Source organism: Zalophus californianus, chromosome 2 (genome assembly GCF_009762305.2).
Source record: "Zalophus californianus isolate mZalCal1 chromosome 2, mZalCal1.pri.v2, whole genome shotgun sequence".
Taxonomy (NCBI): domain Eukaryota; kingdom Metazoa; phylum Chordata; class Mammalia; order Carnivora; family Otariidae; genus Zalophus; species Zalophus californianus.
Window position 1 is genome coordinate 142266610 of NC_045596.1, and position 18134 is coordinate 142284743.

The window sequence follows — 18134 nt, forward strand, 5'->3', positions numbered from 1 at the left end:
AAGAAGAAGAAGAAGAAGGAGAAGGAGAAGGAGAAGGAGAAGGAGAAGGAGAAGGAGAAGAAAATAGCAGGAAGGGAAAAATGAAGGGGTAGAAATTGGAGGGGATGATGAACCATGGGAGACTATGGACTCCTAGAAACAAACTGAGGGTTCTAGGGGGAGTTGGTGGGGGGATGGGTTAGCCTGGTGATGGGTATTAAAGAGGGCACGTATTGAATGGAGCACTGGGTGTTATATGCAAACAATGAATCGTGGAACACTATGTCAAAAACTAATGATGTAATGTATGGTGATTAACATAACATAATAATAAAAAAAGAGAAGCATAATGTGATATAACCCCAGTTATTAAACTAAAATTTTAAGAGATGATAATGTCAATTTTTGGCTTAAAGGCATTCTTATTTTTGCAACAACCAGGTGATCAACAGGTAAATGAGTAAATAATATGTAGTATATCCATACAATGGAATATTAACAATAAAAGGAATGAACTCTTGATATTACACATGAATCAATCTTAAAAATAGTCTACTGAAGGGCGCCTGGGTGGCTCAGTTGGTTAAGCCACTGCCTTCGGCTCAGGTCATGATCCCGGAGTCCCGGGATCGAGTCCCGCATCGGGCTCCCCCTTCTCTGTGGGGAGCTTGCTTCTCCCTCTGCCTCTGCCTGCCACTCCCCCTGCTTGTGCTCACTCTGTCTCTCTCTCTCTCTCTATGTCAAATAAATAAATAAAATATTAAAAAAAAATAGTCTACTGAAAAAATTCAGACAAAAGAGAATACATATCATATGATTCCATTTATATGCAATTCCAGATAAAGCAAACTAATCTGTGGTTGTCAAAAAACAGATCAGCGGTTGCCTAGGGCAAGAGATGGATGGAGGGAGAAGCTATAAAGGGATATGGGAACACCTTTGTGGGTGATGGAAATGTTTTGAATCTTGTTTGTGGTTTCAGTTTCACAGATGTATATACCTTCAAAAATTAGAACATAATATACTTTAAATGGATACAGTTAATTGTAGACAATTTAAAGTTGTTTATAAAAATAACAAAGATTAGTGGAAAAGAACTATTGGCTTAAAGATTTAAATGAAAACCTTTACAGGCAAGCTTAGAGAAAAAAATGTATACACATAATTTAATAAGATGACCTCTCCAAAAGATATACAAACATAAATTACCTCATGATAAACATCTAAAAGGGAAGTCGAATGGAAATAGGAGTTCAGAGAGGCAGAGGAAGGACGCAGAATATTCAATTGTTAAATAAGAGCTTATTATATGTTTTTTAAATGATAGTGGGAATGGAATTGCTATGGTATTTGAATCTCAGTAGATTTTTTAGAAAAGTAAAAAGATAAATTGCAACTATCTAATCTTGAATAAAAATATTTATATGACACCTTTAAAAATGATAAAGAGGTACATTGTTCTTCAAAATTCATTAGGGAAGGGGCACCTGGGTGAATGAGTCAGTTAAATGTCTGCCTTCGGCTCAGGTCATGATTTCAGCCTCCTGAGATCCAGCCCGGCCTCAAGCTGGCCTTGAGCACCCCCACTTCTTGGGCTCCCTGCTCAGTGGGGAGTCTGTTTTCCCTCTCCTTTTGTCCCTCCTCCTGCTCATGCACTCTCTCTCTCTGTCTCTCAAATACATAAATAAGAATTACAAAAATATTCATCCAGGGGGCACCTGGGTGGCTCAGTCGTTAAGCGTCTGCCTTCGGCTCAGGTCATGGTCCCAGGGTCCCGGGATCAAGTCCCACATCAGGCTCCTTGCTCAGCAGAGAGACTGCTTCTCCCTCTGCCTTCTGTTCTTGCTGCTTTGTGTTCTTTCTCTCTCTCTCTCTGACAAATAAATAAAATCTTTAAAAAAATTTTTTTTAAATATTCATTAGGGAATATTGAGACAAAATCACTGTCTAACTGGAAGGAAATTTGTTCTATTTATAGCCACCTTACAATTGTTGTTTTTAGATATTTTGTAGTGCTCAAGGAAGCAGTATTATTATACAAATATATAAAAATTTATATTAAACAACTTATATTAATAACACATTTTTGGAATCATGTACAAAATTAAAATTCCAAATTATTAATTAATAAATATAAGCACAAGACAGGAATCTTTGTCTTGTTCAGTGAAGTACCCCAAGCACCTAGTACATTTCCAGGCACATATTAGTTACCTAATAAATATTTGCTAATAAATCAAATGATATAAAATTTGACTCCTAGGAGGATTAAATGATGGTTTGGTATGGCATACCATATAGGAATTCAAATTTTATCTAGAAGATTGCCTGACAAATGGTTTTCAAAAATAAAAAATCAGAAGTTTAATGTTGAATGGCTTCCAGCCAGAATAGCATGACAAATATTGCCCATATTGGGATTGCCTTAGTTAGCTACTGCAAATCTAAGAGGTTGTAGATTTCCTATGGCCTACTTCCACTGGCTTCTCATTTAAGCTTCTACACATTCTGGCAGAGAATGGTGCCAGAGAGCAGAAGCAATAGAAAAGAGCAGCAGAAAATCTCCATGTATCTAAAAGCCTGTGCTCAGATGTATACCACCTGGTCATATTCATTTGGTTGAAGCAAGTCACATGACTAAACCCAAAATCAAAGGTACATAAAAGTATATACATATAACAGAAATTAAGAAAGTGAATGATCATGAACAATAACATAACCTACAACATACCTGGTATTCAGGTCAATGCACCCCTAACTTAAGCAATTATTAGTGGGTACTACCAATATTTGCCACACTTTTCTATGCTTTTCTAACTAATTCACCTGCCTTTGGATTTATCCACATATACACACCTCAGACCTCCCACCTCCTTACTCTATCCCTGAGTGTTTGTTTCTTGGTTTCTCTACTGGAAGACTCTTTCTGTACTTCTAAGCTACATTTCAAATGCTACTTCTTGCTTTACTTGCAGCCTATAGTAATTTGCTTTTTATGAAATTGTACATAATATATTCTGTAACTTGCTTATGGTACTTATCATTTCTCATCTTGTAGTCTATGAATTTTACCTATCTACCAAAATATAAATACCTTTGAATCAAGAAATAGGCTTTTAAATTTTGTTGTATATATTTGTTATCTTCTTTTACTTCTTAACAGAATACCTGCATAGCACAGAGACTGAGGTTATAGGTTCTGATGCTGGACTACCTAGGCTCAAATTTCCACTGAAGCACTTCTTAGGGTGTGATTTTAGGCAAGTTTGCTTGAAACAGTGCTAAATATAGAGTAAAAACTCAACTATTGTTAGCATTTCTTACTTTCCATATATTAGATACTCAAATCGTATTTGAATGAGTAAATAAGTTAAACTCAAACTTAAAAAATTATTATGAAAATTTTCAAATATAAACAAAAATAGAATTATCTAATGGACTACCATCTCTTCAACAACTTTCAAGATTTTGCCATACTGGATTAATATGTACCACATCTTTTTTGCATGAAGTGTTATAAAGCAAATCCTGGACATCATAGTCTTAATTGAGTTCATTTTTTAAAAAGCTAAGTCATAAAGTAATGATGAGTAAAAATAAAGTAATCATTGTCTGGAAGGAAATTAGGAAATATTACCAAATCTCTTTTCTCTCAATTATCTGATACTATTAGAGAAAATATGTTTGCCTCAAATATTTTGAAAATTTTCATTTCACATTAACATACTTAGTCTATAATTAGAGCCACAAATCACACAACTTTTGAAAATAATCTTAAGAAATAAAATGGGAGAACCTGGGTGGATCAGTTAAGTGGCCGACTCTGGATTTTAGCTCAAGTCATGATCCCATTTGGTCCCGGGATTGAGCCCTGTGTCAGGCTGCATGCTCAGCGCAGAGTCTGCTTGAAGATTCTCTCCCTCTCCCTGTGCCCCTCCCCCTGCTAGTGCTCTCTCTCTAAAATAAATAAATAAATCTTTTTATTTTTTTTTAATTTTATTTATTTTTTTACAGAGAGAGACAGCGAGAGAGGGAACACAAGCAAGGGGAGTAGGAGAGGGAGAAGCAGGCCCCCCGCTGAGCAGAGAGCCTGATGTGGAACTCAATCCCAGGACTCTGGGATCATGACCTGAGCCAAAGGCAGACGCTTAATGACTGAGCCACCCAGGCGCCCTAAATAAGTCTTTTTTAAAAAGAAAGAAAATGATACTTTTAGTTGAAAAACTCATTTTCCTTCGCTTTTAATTTTGAATCCTATACATACAAGTATAAAGTTATTTAGTAATTACTATATGCTTTTTAAATATACACAGAGAAAACATAAGACAAATACAGACACAGGCACAGATATACATACATACATGTGTACACACACGTTTTGTAGAATGATTTATTAGATTATAATTTCTTCAAAAGCAGGCATAATGCTTCTTTACATGTTACATGGTACCAAGTATATTATTAATTTATTAATCAGAATCTTATGAATTGATGCTGCAGGCATCAGATATTTTACATTACATATTTATATTACATTTTATATTACACATTATATTAAGATATCCTGCTTAATGATTTTTATCCATATTTTAACATCAGATTGATTTTGGACAAAGTAGTTATGGATACTGATCTACTGATACATATTGTAATTTTATGTTCTTTCAACCAAAAGTTATTTATCTGTAATTCACTTTCAAAATCTTTAAAAAATTTTTATAGACTAAATGAACACTGTGTTGTTCACTAAATGGCAGTAAAATGATATAATACACATTTATTTTGTGATATCTGGAATAATGTATGAAACTTATGGGGATAGATATTTCCTAAAAATGTATTAGAATTTGAAGGTATTTTTTAAATTGTTTCCTTAAAATGTAATAAAACTAAATATTAAAATGAAAATATATACGAAGTACGAAAATGATAGTGAATATATATGGTTTCTCCAAAGATTTATTGCTGGGTCTTCAATTCTGACCTAAATACATTATTTTTTAACTTATGACCAGATACACAGTAGTTAAAAATACTACTGAATCAAGTATAGATGCACAAAGAACTTAGCAATTTGAAACATGAAGCTAGGGGCCAGAGTACCTGAAAGAGTATCTAAAAATGATAAAGCAAAAAATAAATCATTAACTTTGTGGTTAATCAACTCTACCTTTCCATAAGTCATCTGCTTTTTCTTAAGATTACATTCTTTCATTGGTTGGCTAATGTATGTTTCTTAAATCAACACAGGACCAGAGTTTCTATTTATTTTATGCAACAATTCTACCTACGCACCTATGACTGATAGCTCAGTGTAAATACTCTATCTTGAGACATGCTGTATCCAGAATTGACCCTACTTTTTCTTTCCTGAGAAACTGAGGTGAACGGTAGACATATAAATGTGATTGAACAGTGAACTTCAATTCTTTCTAGCTACATAGGAAAACAAGCCTATGAAATTGATCACTTACTAAAACTCTTTTGTTCTCCTCTGAAGTTAACCACTATCATCAAAATGTTCTGTGGAGACTATGTAAGTATAATGACTATTTCTATAAAACTTTTCCAGTCTTTGGAGATTTGAACCTTATTTATAAAGTTTCATGTGTGGTGCTTGACATTTTCATCAGGAAATATTGATGTTTTAATTTATTTTCATTAAATTTTTAATTAGTAGATGTTCAATATAACTATTAAACAAAGTTATATTATTAAATCTCAAACCTATGCTAATTTTGAAGTAATTTATTATTCCATAAAGGCAATTTAGATGCCATTACTTTCATAAGTAACCTGACTTCGAATTTTCACTAAAGTTATAAGATTTTTCCCCATATGTATTTCTGTAAGAAACCAAAAATAGGGGCACCTGGGTGGCTCAGTCAGTTGGATGTCTGCCTTCAGCTCAGGTTGTGATCCCAGGTCCTGGGATCGAGCCCCACATCAGGCTCTCTGCTTAGCAGAGAGCCTGCTTCTCCCTCTCCCTCTGCCTGCCGCTCTGCTTACTTGTGGCTCTCTCGGGCAAATAAATAAAATCTTTAAAAAAAAAAAAAAGGAAACTAAAAATAAATGTGATTGTCAATTTTTATTTTAAATCTATGATCTCTTCAGAAAATAGTTTATTTTTGAATGATTGTTGAATTTAAGCAATGTATAACTCAGTTTAGTATTTTTTTATCTGAATCATTTCAATCCAACTGCTCTAATAGTCCACAAACTTTCAAAGAGCCGACATATACACTGAGTTTTCTAAATGTACATTTCAAAAAAGATATCCATTTCACATGGTCTTAGAAATTATATGTAACTGAGCTCTATGTTGATGACAATTTTTTGAATCTATATAATAAAAAATACTTTCAGGTAGCTTTTTATTTTTACTGCAATTTTTATGCAAAAAAATCACAACAATTATTTGGTTAAACGTTGGCACAAAAATAATATTATTTACTCATTTAAAAAAGTATTAATTTCCAAGAAAATTTTATTTTGTTTTTCAAATTAAATATCAAATGAGGATCAAAAAAGGGGCCAATTTTCATCACTGTTGCCTTAAGAAGCTTAATTTCATCTTGAGATTCTAGGATCTCATAGGTAGTTGAAACATCATTACTGTTTTATTAATTGTGCAGCAGTTACATTTCATCAAAGAGAAATGTGTCACGAAGTAATTCAGACCAGCATGGTAAATAATTTAATTTGTAAAAAGTTACTGTTTTCTCCCTTTCTATTCATTCAAGTATAATTATTTGGAAATAATATTATAGCCTGTATGCTGTGTATGACAATTTATCAAAGGAATATTTAGAGAATATTTAAGTTATATTTCAGGGAATATTAAAAGTTATGACAATGACAAGATTTAAAAAAATGCAATGATTGGCTATGGTTCTGGAGCTGATAAAGAATATGAGAGACTAAAGAGTTGGATTTGAGCAAGCTTAAATATTTATTTTAAGTATTTTTGATCATTTAAGAGATAAATGTTAGGTTTTGTGTATTATCTAAATACATAGATATTTATCTATGTATTTCAGATATCTATCAGATATCTATCCAAAGCACATTTTGATGATCAAATAGTTTTACATAATCAATGTCATTATATTTTAAGTCAATTATTTATTATCTTGAAATATATGGCCCAAGTGATTAGAATTTGGTGTTCAAGAGACCAACAGTTGAGGTTAAGTTCATCTGTTTAATCTCTATTTTGAGTCTGGTGTTCTCAAGCAAAAGACGAGCTCTTCCATAGGCAATAAAGCAGAAGTTCTCATATTATGGTGTGGATGATTACTGACTAGGTCGCTTCTCAAAACTATACTCGTAGGTCCTCTACTGAGAAGTTTCTATTCAATATATGACATCTGAACTTATATGCTTGATATAAATATGTGACCATTTTTGAGAGCCACTGAGGTAATTCATTAGAATCAATTAAAAATATAGAAAATTTAAATATAAGTCAAGCAAGAGGCAAGAGTCATAGGAAAGTAGTTGCATTTCTGCAAGAAATAATTATATGTAATCCTTTAAAAGTACTTCCTATAATTATGGAGGTAGATAAACCTTAATGATTAAAGTAGTTTAAGTGGGTTAGTTAGTACATTAAGAAGGTAAATTTACCTTTAATGCAATAAGTGTATTTTACGTATGTGCTTGACCATAAGACTGTCTATTGAAAGCAAGATTTAATTAAATGATTATGGCAAGCCTGGGATTGTTTTATTAATTAGTCAGATATAAATCACCTTTCAGGAAGATGTTATTCTAATATGCCTCCTACATTGAGGGAAATGGCACTGTAGAATGTTAATTATATATAAATATATATTTTAAATAATATAAATTATTAAATTTATTAATATTATTGTTCATATTTCTAATTATTTCATCATATTTATATAATTATCAATTCTATTAATAAATATACTTCTTAATTATTATTTAAATTATATATAATTTATATATAAATATGTATATATATATAAAGTGCCTCCCTGTGCTTGAATCCCTATATATATATATATATATATATATATATATATATATATATATATATATATATATTTGCCAAAGCCAGGATCCAAACCCAGTCATCCTTCTGTCATTATAATTTGAGCTCTTACCCACTATAATATACTGCCTCATCCAAATATATTGGCCTGATTCTTCTAGTGAAATTGTTGGCTGTTTATGTCCTGTTTCATCATTAACCGATCCCCTTTTTTATACAGTAGCATTTTATTTACTATGGTTTGATTTATTTGATTATACTCTTCCTTTTTGACTCAAAGTAAACTTTAATCCTCTTCTTTTTCCAATCTTTTTGAGAACTTTCCTATTTCTACCATATTTATTGATTGATAGAAAAATATTAATTGTAGGAGTTTTACAAGCAATAAAATATACTGATATCATAGTCCATATCTGAATTAATATTATGTATTATACCTAAAGTAGAGAAACAATTATTAAAATTATCTGAATCTCTACTAGACATCAGGAGCTTTGCACACTTTGTCTAATTTAACTGTCAGAGCAAATCTTTTCACAAAAATACCATTTAACATGTAAAAGTTTTAAAACTCCTTTTGGAAACACCAGATATTCTGTTCAGTGGTTTTGTAATATATTATTTTTAGTCTTCACAACCTTCAAGGAAAGTATTCCCATTTTCCACATGAATATACTGAGGCTTAGAGAAGGTCATTACTTTCCTCCAAGTGAAAAACCAGGAAGTAGTGATGCAGGATCCTGTCTAACTCCAAAACCATTTCTAACACACAAAAAAGGTAAAAATTCCTGTGTGATTATCCTACATAATTACTGACTTCATGCTACAAAGCACAAAGTAGGTCCTTTGGGAACCCAATTAAGAGGCAGAAAATTAACAGCAGTAACTTAACAAAGATGCTCTTACTCATAAATTTGTCCCTAGAATGGCTCCCCAAAGAGCACCAAAGCCAAACAACAGCAATTTAGTCAATGTCTAGTGTGGGCAACATAATGGTCTGCATTTTAGCCCAACTAATATGGAGTAAATGCATTGGTACTTAGCAGTGAAGGAAGAGCACTCAGTAAATCAGAAACAAATTCAGGGCATTCTATCCAAGAGTGATTGCAAGCTGAGAGGACCTCCCATGGGAGCAGAAGCTGTTGATTAGGCAAGATTATTTTTAAAGCAGCCTTTTCCTATTGAAGGGTATTCCTGAGAGAAAAACTTCCATCCAAGAAATCTGACTTTGATTATTTATCTGCAATATGACTTACTGAACAAATATTAATAAAAGGTTATTCATACTTTAGATTGCTTTCTACTATCACAAGACTACATTGTCTGAACTTTACACACTTTGACTCAACAAAAGTTATGAATCATGCTGGTTATGCTTCAACTTTTACTGAAGCCTCTGTTGAATTGGACTGGAAAAATTAAATGTAGTAATTTTTTCCTTAAAGTGATATATAAGCATGCTGTTAATTATTTTAAGCCCTCTTATAATAGCTATAGATTGCTTTTAAATGTAAAGGCTGAGCAAATACAACTGTAGAATAGTAATGAAACATAAAGTCTGAGACAGCTTTACCCCATAGGATCCATATGACTGAGAACAATTTACTTAATCTTTCTGCATCTTAGTTTTCCTATCTGTGAAATGGATGTGTTACTAGCACCTATATTATAAGAACCTCTTGAGAATTACGTGGTAGATAAAGCACTAAGGCAACTTGAAGCATAAACAGTACTCCAAAAAGGTATGCTGGTATTAGTGTTTATTTAGTAGCAGTTCCCACACTTTAACCCAACTCTAACTCAAAAGCTCTGGCCTTTAGCAACCCAATGCACTACTTCTGGAGATGAAGTTAAGTTTGTTATTTAAGTTTACATATACACACATATATGTGTTCAATCATTCACATACACATATACACACAAACACACATATGTATACACATATACACATACACACATATATGTATACAACTATTCATAAAATTTATTAATAAATTTGAATAACATCAGAAGTTTCATTAATGGAAATATAGTTTCTTAAACTCAGCATAATCTTTTTTGTAAATAGCTTCTACCATGCTAAAATTTTCATAATCCCACTTTCCTCCCTCACCAGTTACCACCAGAATCTCCTTTTTATGGCAAAATTCCTCAAAAGTTCATTGCATTCATTGTATTCAATTCCTCTCCTCCAATTCTCTGAATCCACTTTAACTTGTTTTCACCCAAACACACTTCACCTAAACTGTCCTTATGTACATAAGCAGTGACTTCCATGTGCCCGAATCCCATGCCCCGGTCTCATTTTTCATCATATATGTGAGTGTTGTTTGACACAGTTTCCTTTGCCAAGAATGTTCCAGGTTTCAATTCTTGAAACTTTTCTTTTTCCTATTTTATAGCCTCTCCTTTTGTCATTATATCCAATATAATGGTTTAACTGCAAGGTATACACACAGTCTTCCTTGAATTTGCATCTCAACTCAGCATAATTCTCTGATTCCTCTCTTTCTCTCATATCTTAAAAACAGACTATTTATCAAAATATTTTGGCTCTACATTCACAATATATTCATTATCTGACCACCTCTCACCACTTTCACTACAACTACCCTGGTCCAAGCTACCATTATCATCACCTACCACTTTATGAAACAGCTTCCTACCTGGTCTCCCTACTTCTGCCCTGCACTCAATTCTAGGTACTAGGGATACAACAGTGAATATGATTGTCAAAACCTCTGCATTATTGAAATCCCTAGGTACTAGGGATACAACAGTGAATATGATTGTCAAAACCTCTGCATTATTGTAATTCCACTGATATATAGGAACCATCATTATTCCAGAATTAAACAAAGTCATGAAGTAGGAAGTAAAAACATTAAAGAGGCAATTATGAGAAAGATTTTGGTCCTTGTTTACAAATTCTTAGAGCATTCACCATAATAGCAAGAACAATAATAAAACTTAAATTTGTAGACTCATTTCCATTTCCAAAAGTGCTTACAGTATTCAGAACATAGGGCCTGTGGAAGATATGATACCACTTTCTCCTCTCTAGATCTGTTGACTTCTCTTACAAGCCAGAGTGTCCAGATGATTTAAAGTTATTCAGAAAGTTATTTTGGCATTATATTTCTACTATTAACATACTACTGTACACTCACTTAAATAAACATCAGGTTAAACCCAAACCCTCTTCAAGTTTAAACAACTTTGGAAACTGTAAAAGCCACAACAGAAAAAAATATGACTAACTATATTTTTATTTTTTCTAATTTAATCAACCTATTTAACAAACAGCACAGGAAAAAAGTCATCAGATTATCACAAATCACTTTTAAAAACTATACTTCTTTTGTTAAATCATAAGATTAAAGTCAAGAAATTATGTTTGAGCAATAAGACTCATAGTTATTTTAATGAGTCATATATTTCTGGGACTAGGTGGAATGGAGAAAGCAAATAGAAAGACACTATTTAGAGGGCATTACTTACTGATTTTTCCTTTTGTATTACCACCTCTCAGACCAACACCCAGCCCACTATCTACCATAGATTTCTTCTATCAGCAGAAAGTCCTTGTAATCAGGAAAAGCCTAGCTTGATTCACCAAAAAAGAATAGATTGCAGGGTTTTTTTAGAAAGTATTTCAGAGTTGATGCTATCAATCTCCCTGACTCAGCCTCTTTTGAATTATCTCCAAAGATTCTTAAAACTCTGTTTATAGGGGTGTCTCAGTGGCTCAGTCAGTTAAACGTCTGCGTTCGGCTCAGGTCCTGATCCCAGGGTCCTGGGATCAAGCCCCACATCGGGCCCCCTGCTCAGTGGGGAGTCTGCTTCTCCCTCTCCCTCTGCTGCTCCCCCGCTTGTGCCCTCATTCTCTGTCAAATAAATAAACAAAATCTTTAAAAAAAAACTCTGCTTATAATTTGTGGACATGTTTTTCTCATTCAGGCATTTAAAAAACTGCCTCTTAAGACCCATTTTTCTTTGTCAACATCCCATCTTATCACAACACATAATTATGAATATATTCTTTCTAAATTACCCTTCTATTTAGGTTCTTCAGACATTCTGGTTATTATGCTAGAAGAAACCAGGGGAAAAAAATGTTGAGAGTATGATAAGTATCAAGTATAAAACATAAAAATAATTATAGGCTATTTATACATAAGATGTGTTTCATGTACTATTATAGATAAAATGGGAATCAACTTTACTCAGAGGCTGCTTTGGATGGATTTTCCTCTTCATTTTGAGGCAATTTATAATAAAGCAACAAGATGGGGGCGCCTGGGTGGCTCAGTCATTGAGCGTCTGCCTTTGGCTCGGGTCATGATCCCTGGGATCGAGCCCCCCAACAGGCTTCCTGCTCCACGGGAAGCCTGCTTCTCCCTCTCCCACTCCCCCTGCTTGTGTTCCCTCTCTCACTGTGTCTCTCTGTGTCATAAAATAAATAAAATCTTTAAAAAAAAGCAATAAGATGTCTTAATGTATTTTATCATCGTATTTCTTAATTGCAACATTTGTGCTATTATTGTTCAATTCTTTAGAGATGTTGAATATATATGCATATTCTTCCAGACTGTAATTTAGTTGTCAGTCTCAAAATGCCAGTGTTTTAAAGGATAAGTAAGAAAACAGACAGATGTGCTGTACGGTAGAGGCATTGGTACCTGGAGGTACACACACCCTCTGTGTACTTTTCATCACCTGACTGTGTTTAATCATGTGGCTCGTATATAGAAAAGTAAATATTCATAGTACAGTAGTCCCTTCAAAGCAAAAAAAAAAAAGGTCAGATTTATGAACCCTCATGATAGGCGAATTATTGGCTTTGAAATGAGAATTTTTTTGTGCAACCAAGTTCACCACTGAACCTTCACAACTTAACGTCCACTAGAAACTCACTCTTCAAGATCTCACTACCCTACAGTCCTTATTTTGTTTCATCCCAGATATTGTGAATAGTAGGATGATAGTGTATGGATATGATACTTCTTCCTTCAAGATACTAAATGTCTTCTAATTTTACAATTTGGTGGGCTTGGTCTTTTTCTTATGTATAATACTGATTTGGACTAATATGAATTCTTGAGAGATGGAAATCGTTTTAGAAAATGTTATTTAACTTATTTAGCAGAGGGAAGTAAATATTAAATAACACCTGTTCTCAGAATCACAGGGTTATCTATAACTTGTCTGCCAATAACAAGAAACAGGTGAGTCAGCTTCCCTTTCAAATATTATGCTTCATCCCCTCTCCTAAAAGAGATGCAAGAGTGCAGCTTTATGATCTAGGTTTATTTCCTTTTATTTCCTATTTAATTATCTTTGTATATTTAGAAAGTATTCAAAAGCAAATCCATGTAATCTAAAATTTGATGTAGGAACTAATTTTTAGAATAGATATAATGTACACTAGTGTGCTCAATGGTCTACTGTACTTTTCCCTGCCCCAGCCCTGGAATTAACCACTTCTCCAAGGAGTCCTGATACCCTTAGTTGAATAATAATATTTAAAAACTGAGATCTGGATGCTGGGTGTGCTCATTTCTACAGTGGAATCACTGTTTATAAGCTGTTTAACATGACAGAGCAGAAAAAAAATGTGAAAATACAAACCCATATATCTGCTTTCCCTTCCCCACCCTGCTCATGCATTTTTTCTCTAAAATAAAAAAATATTTAAAAAAATTTTTGATTCCTGTGTACTTAACATACAGTGTTATATTAGTTCCAGGTGTATGGTATGGTGATTTAGCAATTCCATATACTACTCAGTGTTCATCAGGATACGTGTACACTTAATTCCTTTACCTATTTCACCAGTCCCTTCACCCACCTCCCCGCTGGTAACCATCAGTTTGTTCTCTGTATTTAAGAGTCTGTTTTCTGGTTTGTCTCTTTTTTTCCTGTGTTCATTTCTTTTGTTTCTTAAATTCCACATATAAATGAAACCGTATGGTATTTGTCTTTCTCTGACTGGCTTATTTTGCTTAGCATTATATTCTCTAGAGCCAACCATGTTGTTGCAAATAGCAAAATTTCGTTCTTTTTTATGGCTGAATAATATTCATATACCATGTCTTTATTGATGGGCCATTTCCATAATTTAGCTGTTGCAAATAATGCTGCAATAAATATAGGGTGTGCATATGTCCCTTTGAATTAGTGTTTTTGTATTGTTTGGGTAAATACCCAATAGTCGGATGGCTGGATCATAGGGTAGTTCTATTTTTAATTTTTTAAGGAAACTTCATACTGTCTTCCACAGTGGCTGCACCAGTTTGCATCCCCGCCAACATTGCATGAGGGTTCCTTTTTCTCCACATCCTGACCAACACTTGTTTTTTCTTGTGTTGATGATTTTAGCAGTTCTGGCACGTGTGAGGTGATATCTCATATGGTTTTGATTTGTATTTTCTGATGATGGGTGTTAAGTATCTTTTCATGTGTCTGTTGGTCATCTGGACATGTTCTTTGGAGAAATGTCTGTTCATGTCTTCTGCCCACTTTTTTAACTGGATTATTTGGGTTTTTTGTGGGTTTTTTTTTTTTTGGGGGGGTTGACTTGTATAAGTTCTTTATATATTTTGGATACTAACCCTTTATTGGATACGTCATTTGCAAATTTCTTCTTCCGTTCAGGAGGTTGTCTTTTCGTTTTGTTAGTTGTTTCCTTTCCTATGCAGAAGCTTTTTATTTTGATGTAGTCCCAATAATGTATTTTTGCTTTTGTTTCCCTTGTCTCAGGAGACATATATGAAAAGATACTGTTACAGCTGATGTCAGAGAAATTACTGCCTGTGCTCTCTTCTGGAATTTTTATGGTTTCAGGTCTCACATTTAGACGTTTAAACCATTTTAAGTTTATTTTTGTGTATGGTTTCAGGAAGTGGTCCAGTATCATTCTTTTGCATGTAGTTGTCCAGTTTTTCCAACACAATTTGTTAAAGAGACTTTTTCTCATTGCATATTCTTGCTTCCTTTGTCAAAGGTTAATTTACTATAAAATCCTGGGTTTATATCTGGGCTTTCTATTCTGTTCTGTTGATCTATGTCTCTGTTTTTATGCCAGTACCAAACTGTTTTGACTACTATAGCTTTGCAATATAACTTGAAATCTGATATTGTGATACCTCCAGCTTTGTTTCTTTTTCTTAAGATTGCTTTGGCTATTTGGGGTCTTTTGTGGTTCCATACAAATTTTAGAATTTTCTGTCCTATTTCTGTGAAATATGCTCTTGGTATTTTGATAGGGATTGCATTAAATATATAGATTGCTTTGGGTAGTATGGACATTTTAATATTTGTTCCTCTAATCTATGAGCATGAAATATCTTTCCATTTATTTGTGTTGTTTTCAATTTCTTTGATCAGTGTTTTATAGCTTTCACAGCTAACACAATCAACGGTGAAAAACTGAGAGCTTTTCCCCTAAGGTCAGGAATAAGACAAGAATGTCCACTCTCACCATTTTTATTCAATGTATTACTGGAAGTCCTAGCCACAGCAATCAGACAAGATGAAGGAAAGAAGGCATCCAAATTGGTAAGGAAGAAGTAAAATTTTTACTATTTGCAGATGACTTGATAATATATATAGAAAACTCTGAAGACTCTACCAAAAAACCACTAGAACTAATATATGAATTCAGTGAGGTTGCAGAATGCAAAATCAGTGTACAGAATCCAATGCATTTCTATACACTAATAATGAAGCAGCAAAATGATAAATTAAGATAATAATTTAAATAATAATAATACCCAGGAATAAATTCAACCAAAAAGGTGAAAGACCTGTATAATATATATGCCTTTTTTTTTAATTTTCTTATTGCACTATGATTTTGAGTAGGATGTTGAAGAAGTAATGAGAAAAGACATCCTTGCTTTGTTTTCAATATGGGCAGGGCAGTGATGGGGACAAATGGGTGGAGTACATCCATATTTCACCATTAAGTATAATGTTAGCTTCAAAAGTTTTTGTATATGTCATTAATCAGATTAAAGAAGTTGTCTTCTAAAAAATAATAATAAAATAAAAATACCCTAAATTTAAAAAAATAAGTTGCCTTCTCTTTCAAATCTGCTGAGATTTTAAAACATGAATGAATGCTATACTTGAGTTTTTTATAGCATATTTTGATGATCATATGAGTTTTCTTCTTAATTAATATGACAAAATAAGTTGATTAATTTTTTAATGTAAAATCAGCTTTGCATACTTGGAATAAACCTCAGTCATGCTACATTATTCTTTTTATATATTTTTGCATTGGATTTTTTTATATTAGGTTGTGTGAGTTTGCATCTTTGTCCATAAGGATTACTGTTCTGTAAGTTTTGTTTCTTGTAATCTTGGTTTTGTTTTTGGTATTAGTGCAATTATGGCTCCAAAAATGAGTTAGAAAGTGTTATCTTCTACTTTCTTTTTAATATTATTTTATTTTATTATTTATTTTATTTTTTTTAAAGATTTTATTTACTTATTTGACAGAGAGAGACATAGTGAGAGAGGGAACACAAGCAGGGGGAGTAGGAGAGGGAGAAGCAGGCTTCCCCACCGAGCAGGGAGCCCAATGTGAGGCTCGATCCCAGGACCCTGGGATCACGACCTGAGCCAAAGGCAGACGCTTAATGACTGAGCCACCCAGGTGCCCCTATTATGTTATGTTTTTGATGTAGTGTTCCATGATTCATTGTTTTTGTATAACACCCAGTGCTCCATGAACACATGCCCTCTTTAATACTCATCACTGAGCTAACCCATACCCCCACCCCCTTCCCCTCTAAAACCCTCAGTTTGTTTCTCAGAGTCCATAGTCTCTCATGGTTCATCTCTCCCTCCGATTTCCCCCCCTTCATTTTTTCCTTCCCCTAATGTCCTCCATGCTATTCCTTATGTTCCATAAATAAGTGAAACCATATGATAACTGACTTTCTCTCCTTGACTTATTTCACTTAGCATAATCTCCTCCAGTCCCATCCATGTTGATGTAAAAGTTGGGTATTCATCCTTTCTGATGGCTGAGTAATATTCCATTGTATATATGGACCACATCTTCTTTTTCCATTTGTCTGCTGAAGGGCATCTCGGCTCTTTCCACAGTTTGGCTATTGCGGATATTGCTGCTATGAACACTGGGGTGCACATGGCCCTTCTTTTCACTGCATCTGTGTCTTTGGGGTAAATACCCAGTAGTGCAATTGCTGGGTCATAGGGTAGCTCTATTTTTAAATTTTTGAGGAACCTCCAAACTGTTTTCCAAAGTGGCTGTACCAACTTGCATTCCCACCAACAGTGTAAGAAGGTTCCCCATTCTCCACAACCTCTCCAACATTTGTTGTTTCTTGCCTTGTCAATTTTTGCCATTCTAACTGGTGTAAGTTGGTATCTCAAAGTGGTTTTGATTTGAATTTCCCCGATGGCTAATGATGATGAACATTTTTTCATGTGTCTGTTAGCCATTTATATGTCTCCTTTTGAGAAGTGTCTGTTCTCCTCTAGAATTTTGATAGATTCCTGTCTCACATTGAGGTCTTTCATCCACTTTGAGTTTATCTTTGTGTATGGTGTTAGAGAATGGTCGAGTTTCATTCTTCTGTATATAGCTGTCCAATTTTCCCATACCATTTATTGAAGAGACTGTCTTTTTTCCATTGCATGTTTTTTCCTGCTTTGTCAAAGATTATTTGACCATAGAGTTGAGGGTCCATATCTGGGTTCTCTATTCTGTTCCATTGTTCTATATGTCCATTTTTGTGCCAATACCATGTTGTCTTAATGATCACGGCTTTGTAATATAGCTTGAAATCAGGCAATGTGATGCCTCCACTTTGTTTTCCTTTTTCAACATTTCCTTGGTGATTCGGGGTCTTTTCTGATTCATACAAATTTTAGGATTGTTTGTTCCTGCACTTTAAAAACTGTCATTGGAATCTTGATCGGGATGGCATTGAAGGTATAGATTGCTCTGGGCACTCTCGCCACTATTGTTCAACATAGTACTAGAAGTCCTAGCAACAGCAATCAGACAACAAAAAGAAATAAAAGGTATTCAAATCGGTAAAGAAGTCAAACTCTCTCTCTTTGCAGGTGACATGATATTTTATGTGGAAAATCC

At 33.7% G+C, this 18134-nt stretch overlaps 1 protein-coding gene across 1 annotated transcript in view; it reads left to right on the plus strand.

Annotated features, from left to right (window-relative positions):
* Positions 1 to 5370: 5370 nt before the first annotated feature.
* Positions 5371 to 18134, plus strand: part of ANXA10 (annexin A10) — a 94556-nt gene continuing 81792 nt past the window's right edge. Inside the window, exon 1 of the mRNA XM_027599798.2 lies at positions 5371 to 5515. Coding sequence (XP_027455599.1) covers positions 5498 to 5515 — 18 coding nt within the window. The 5' untranslated portion in view covers positions 5371 to 5497. The remainder of the gene's footprint in view (positions 5516 to 18134) is intronic.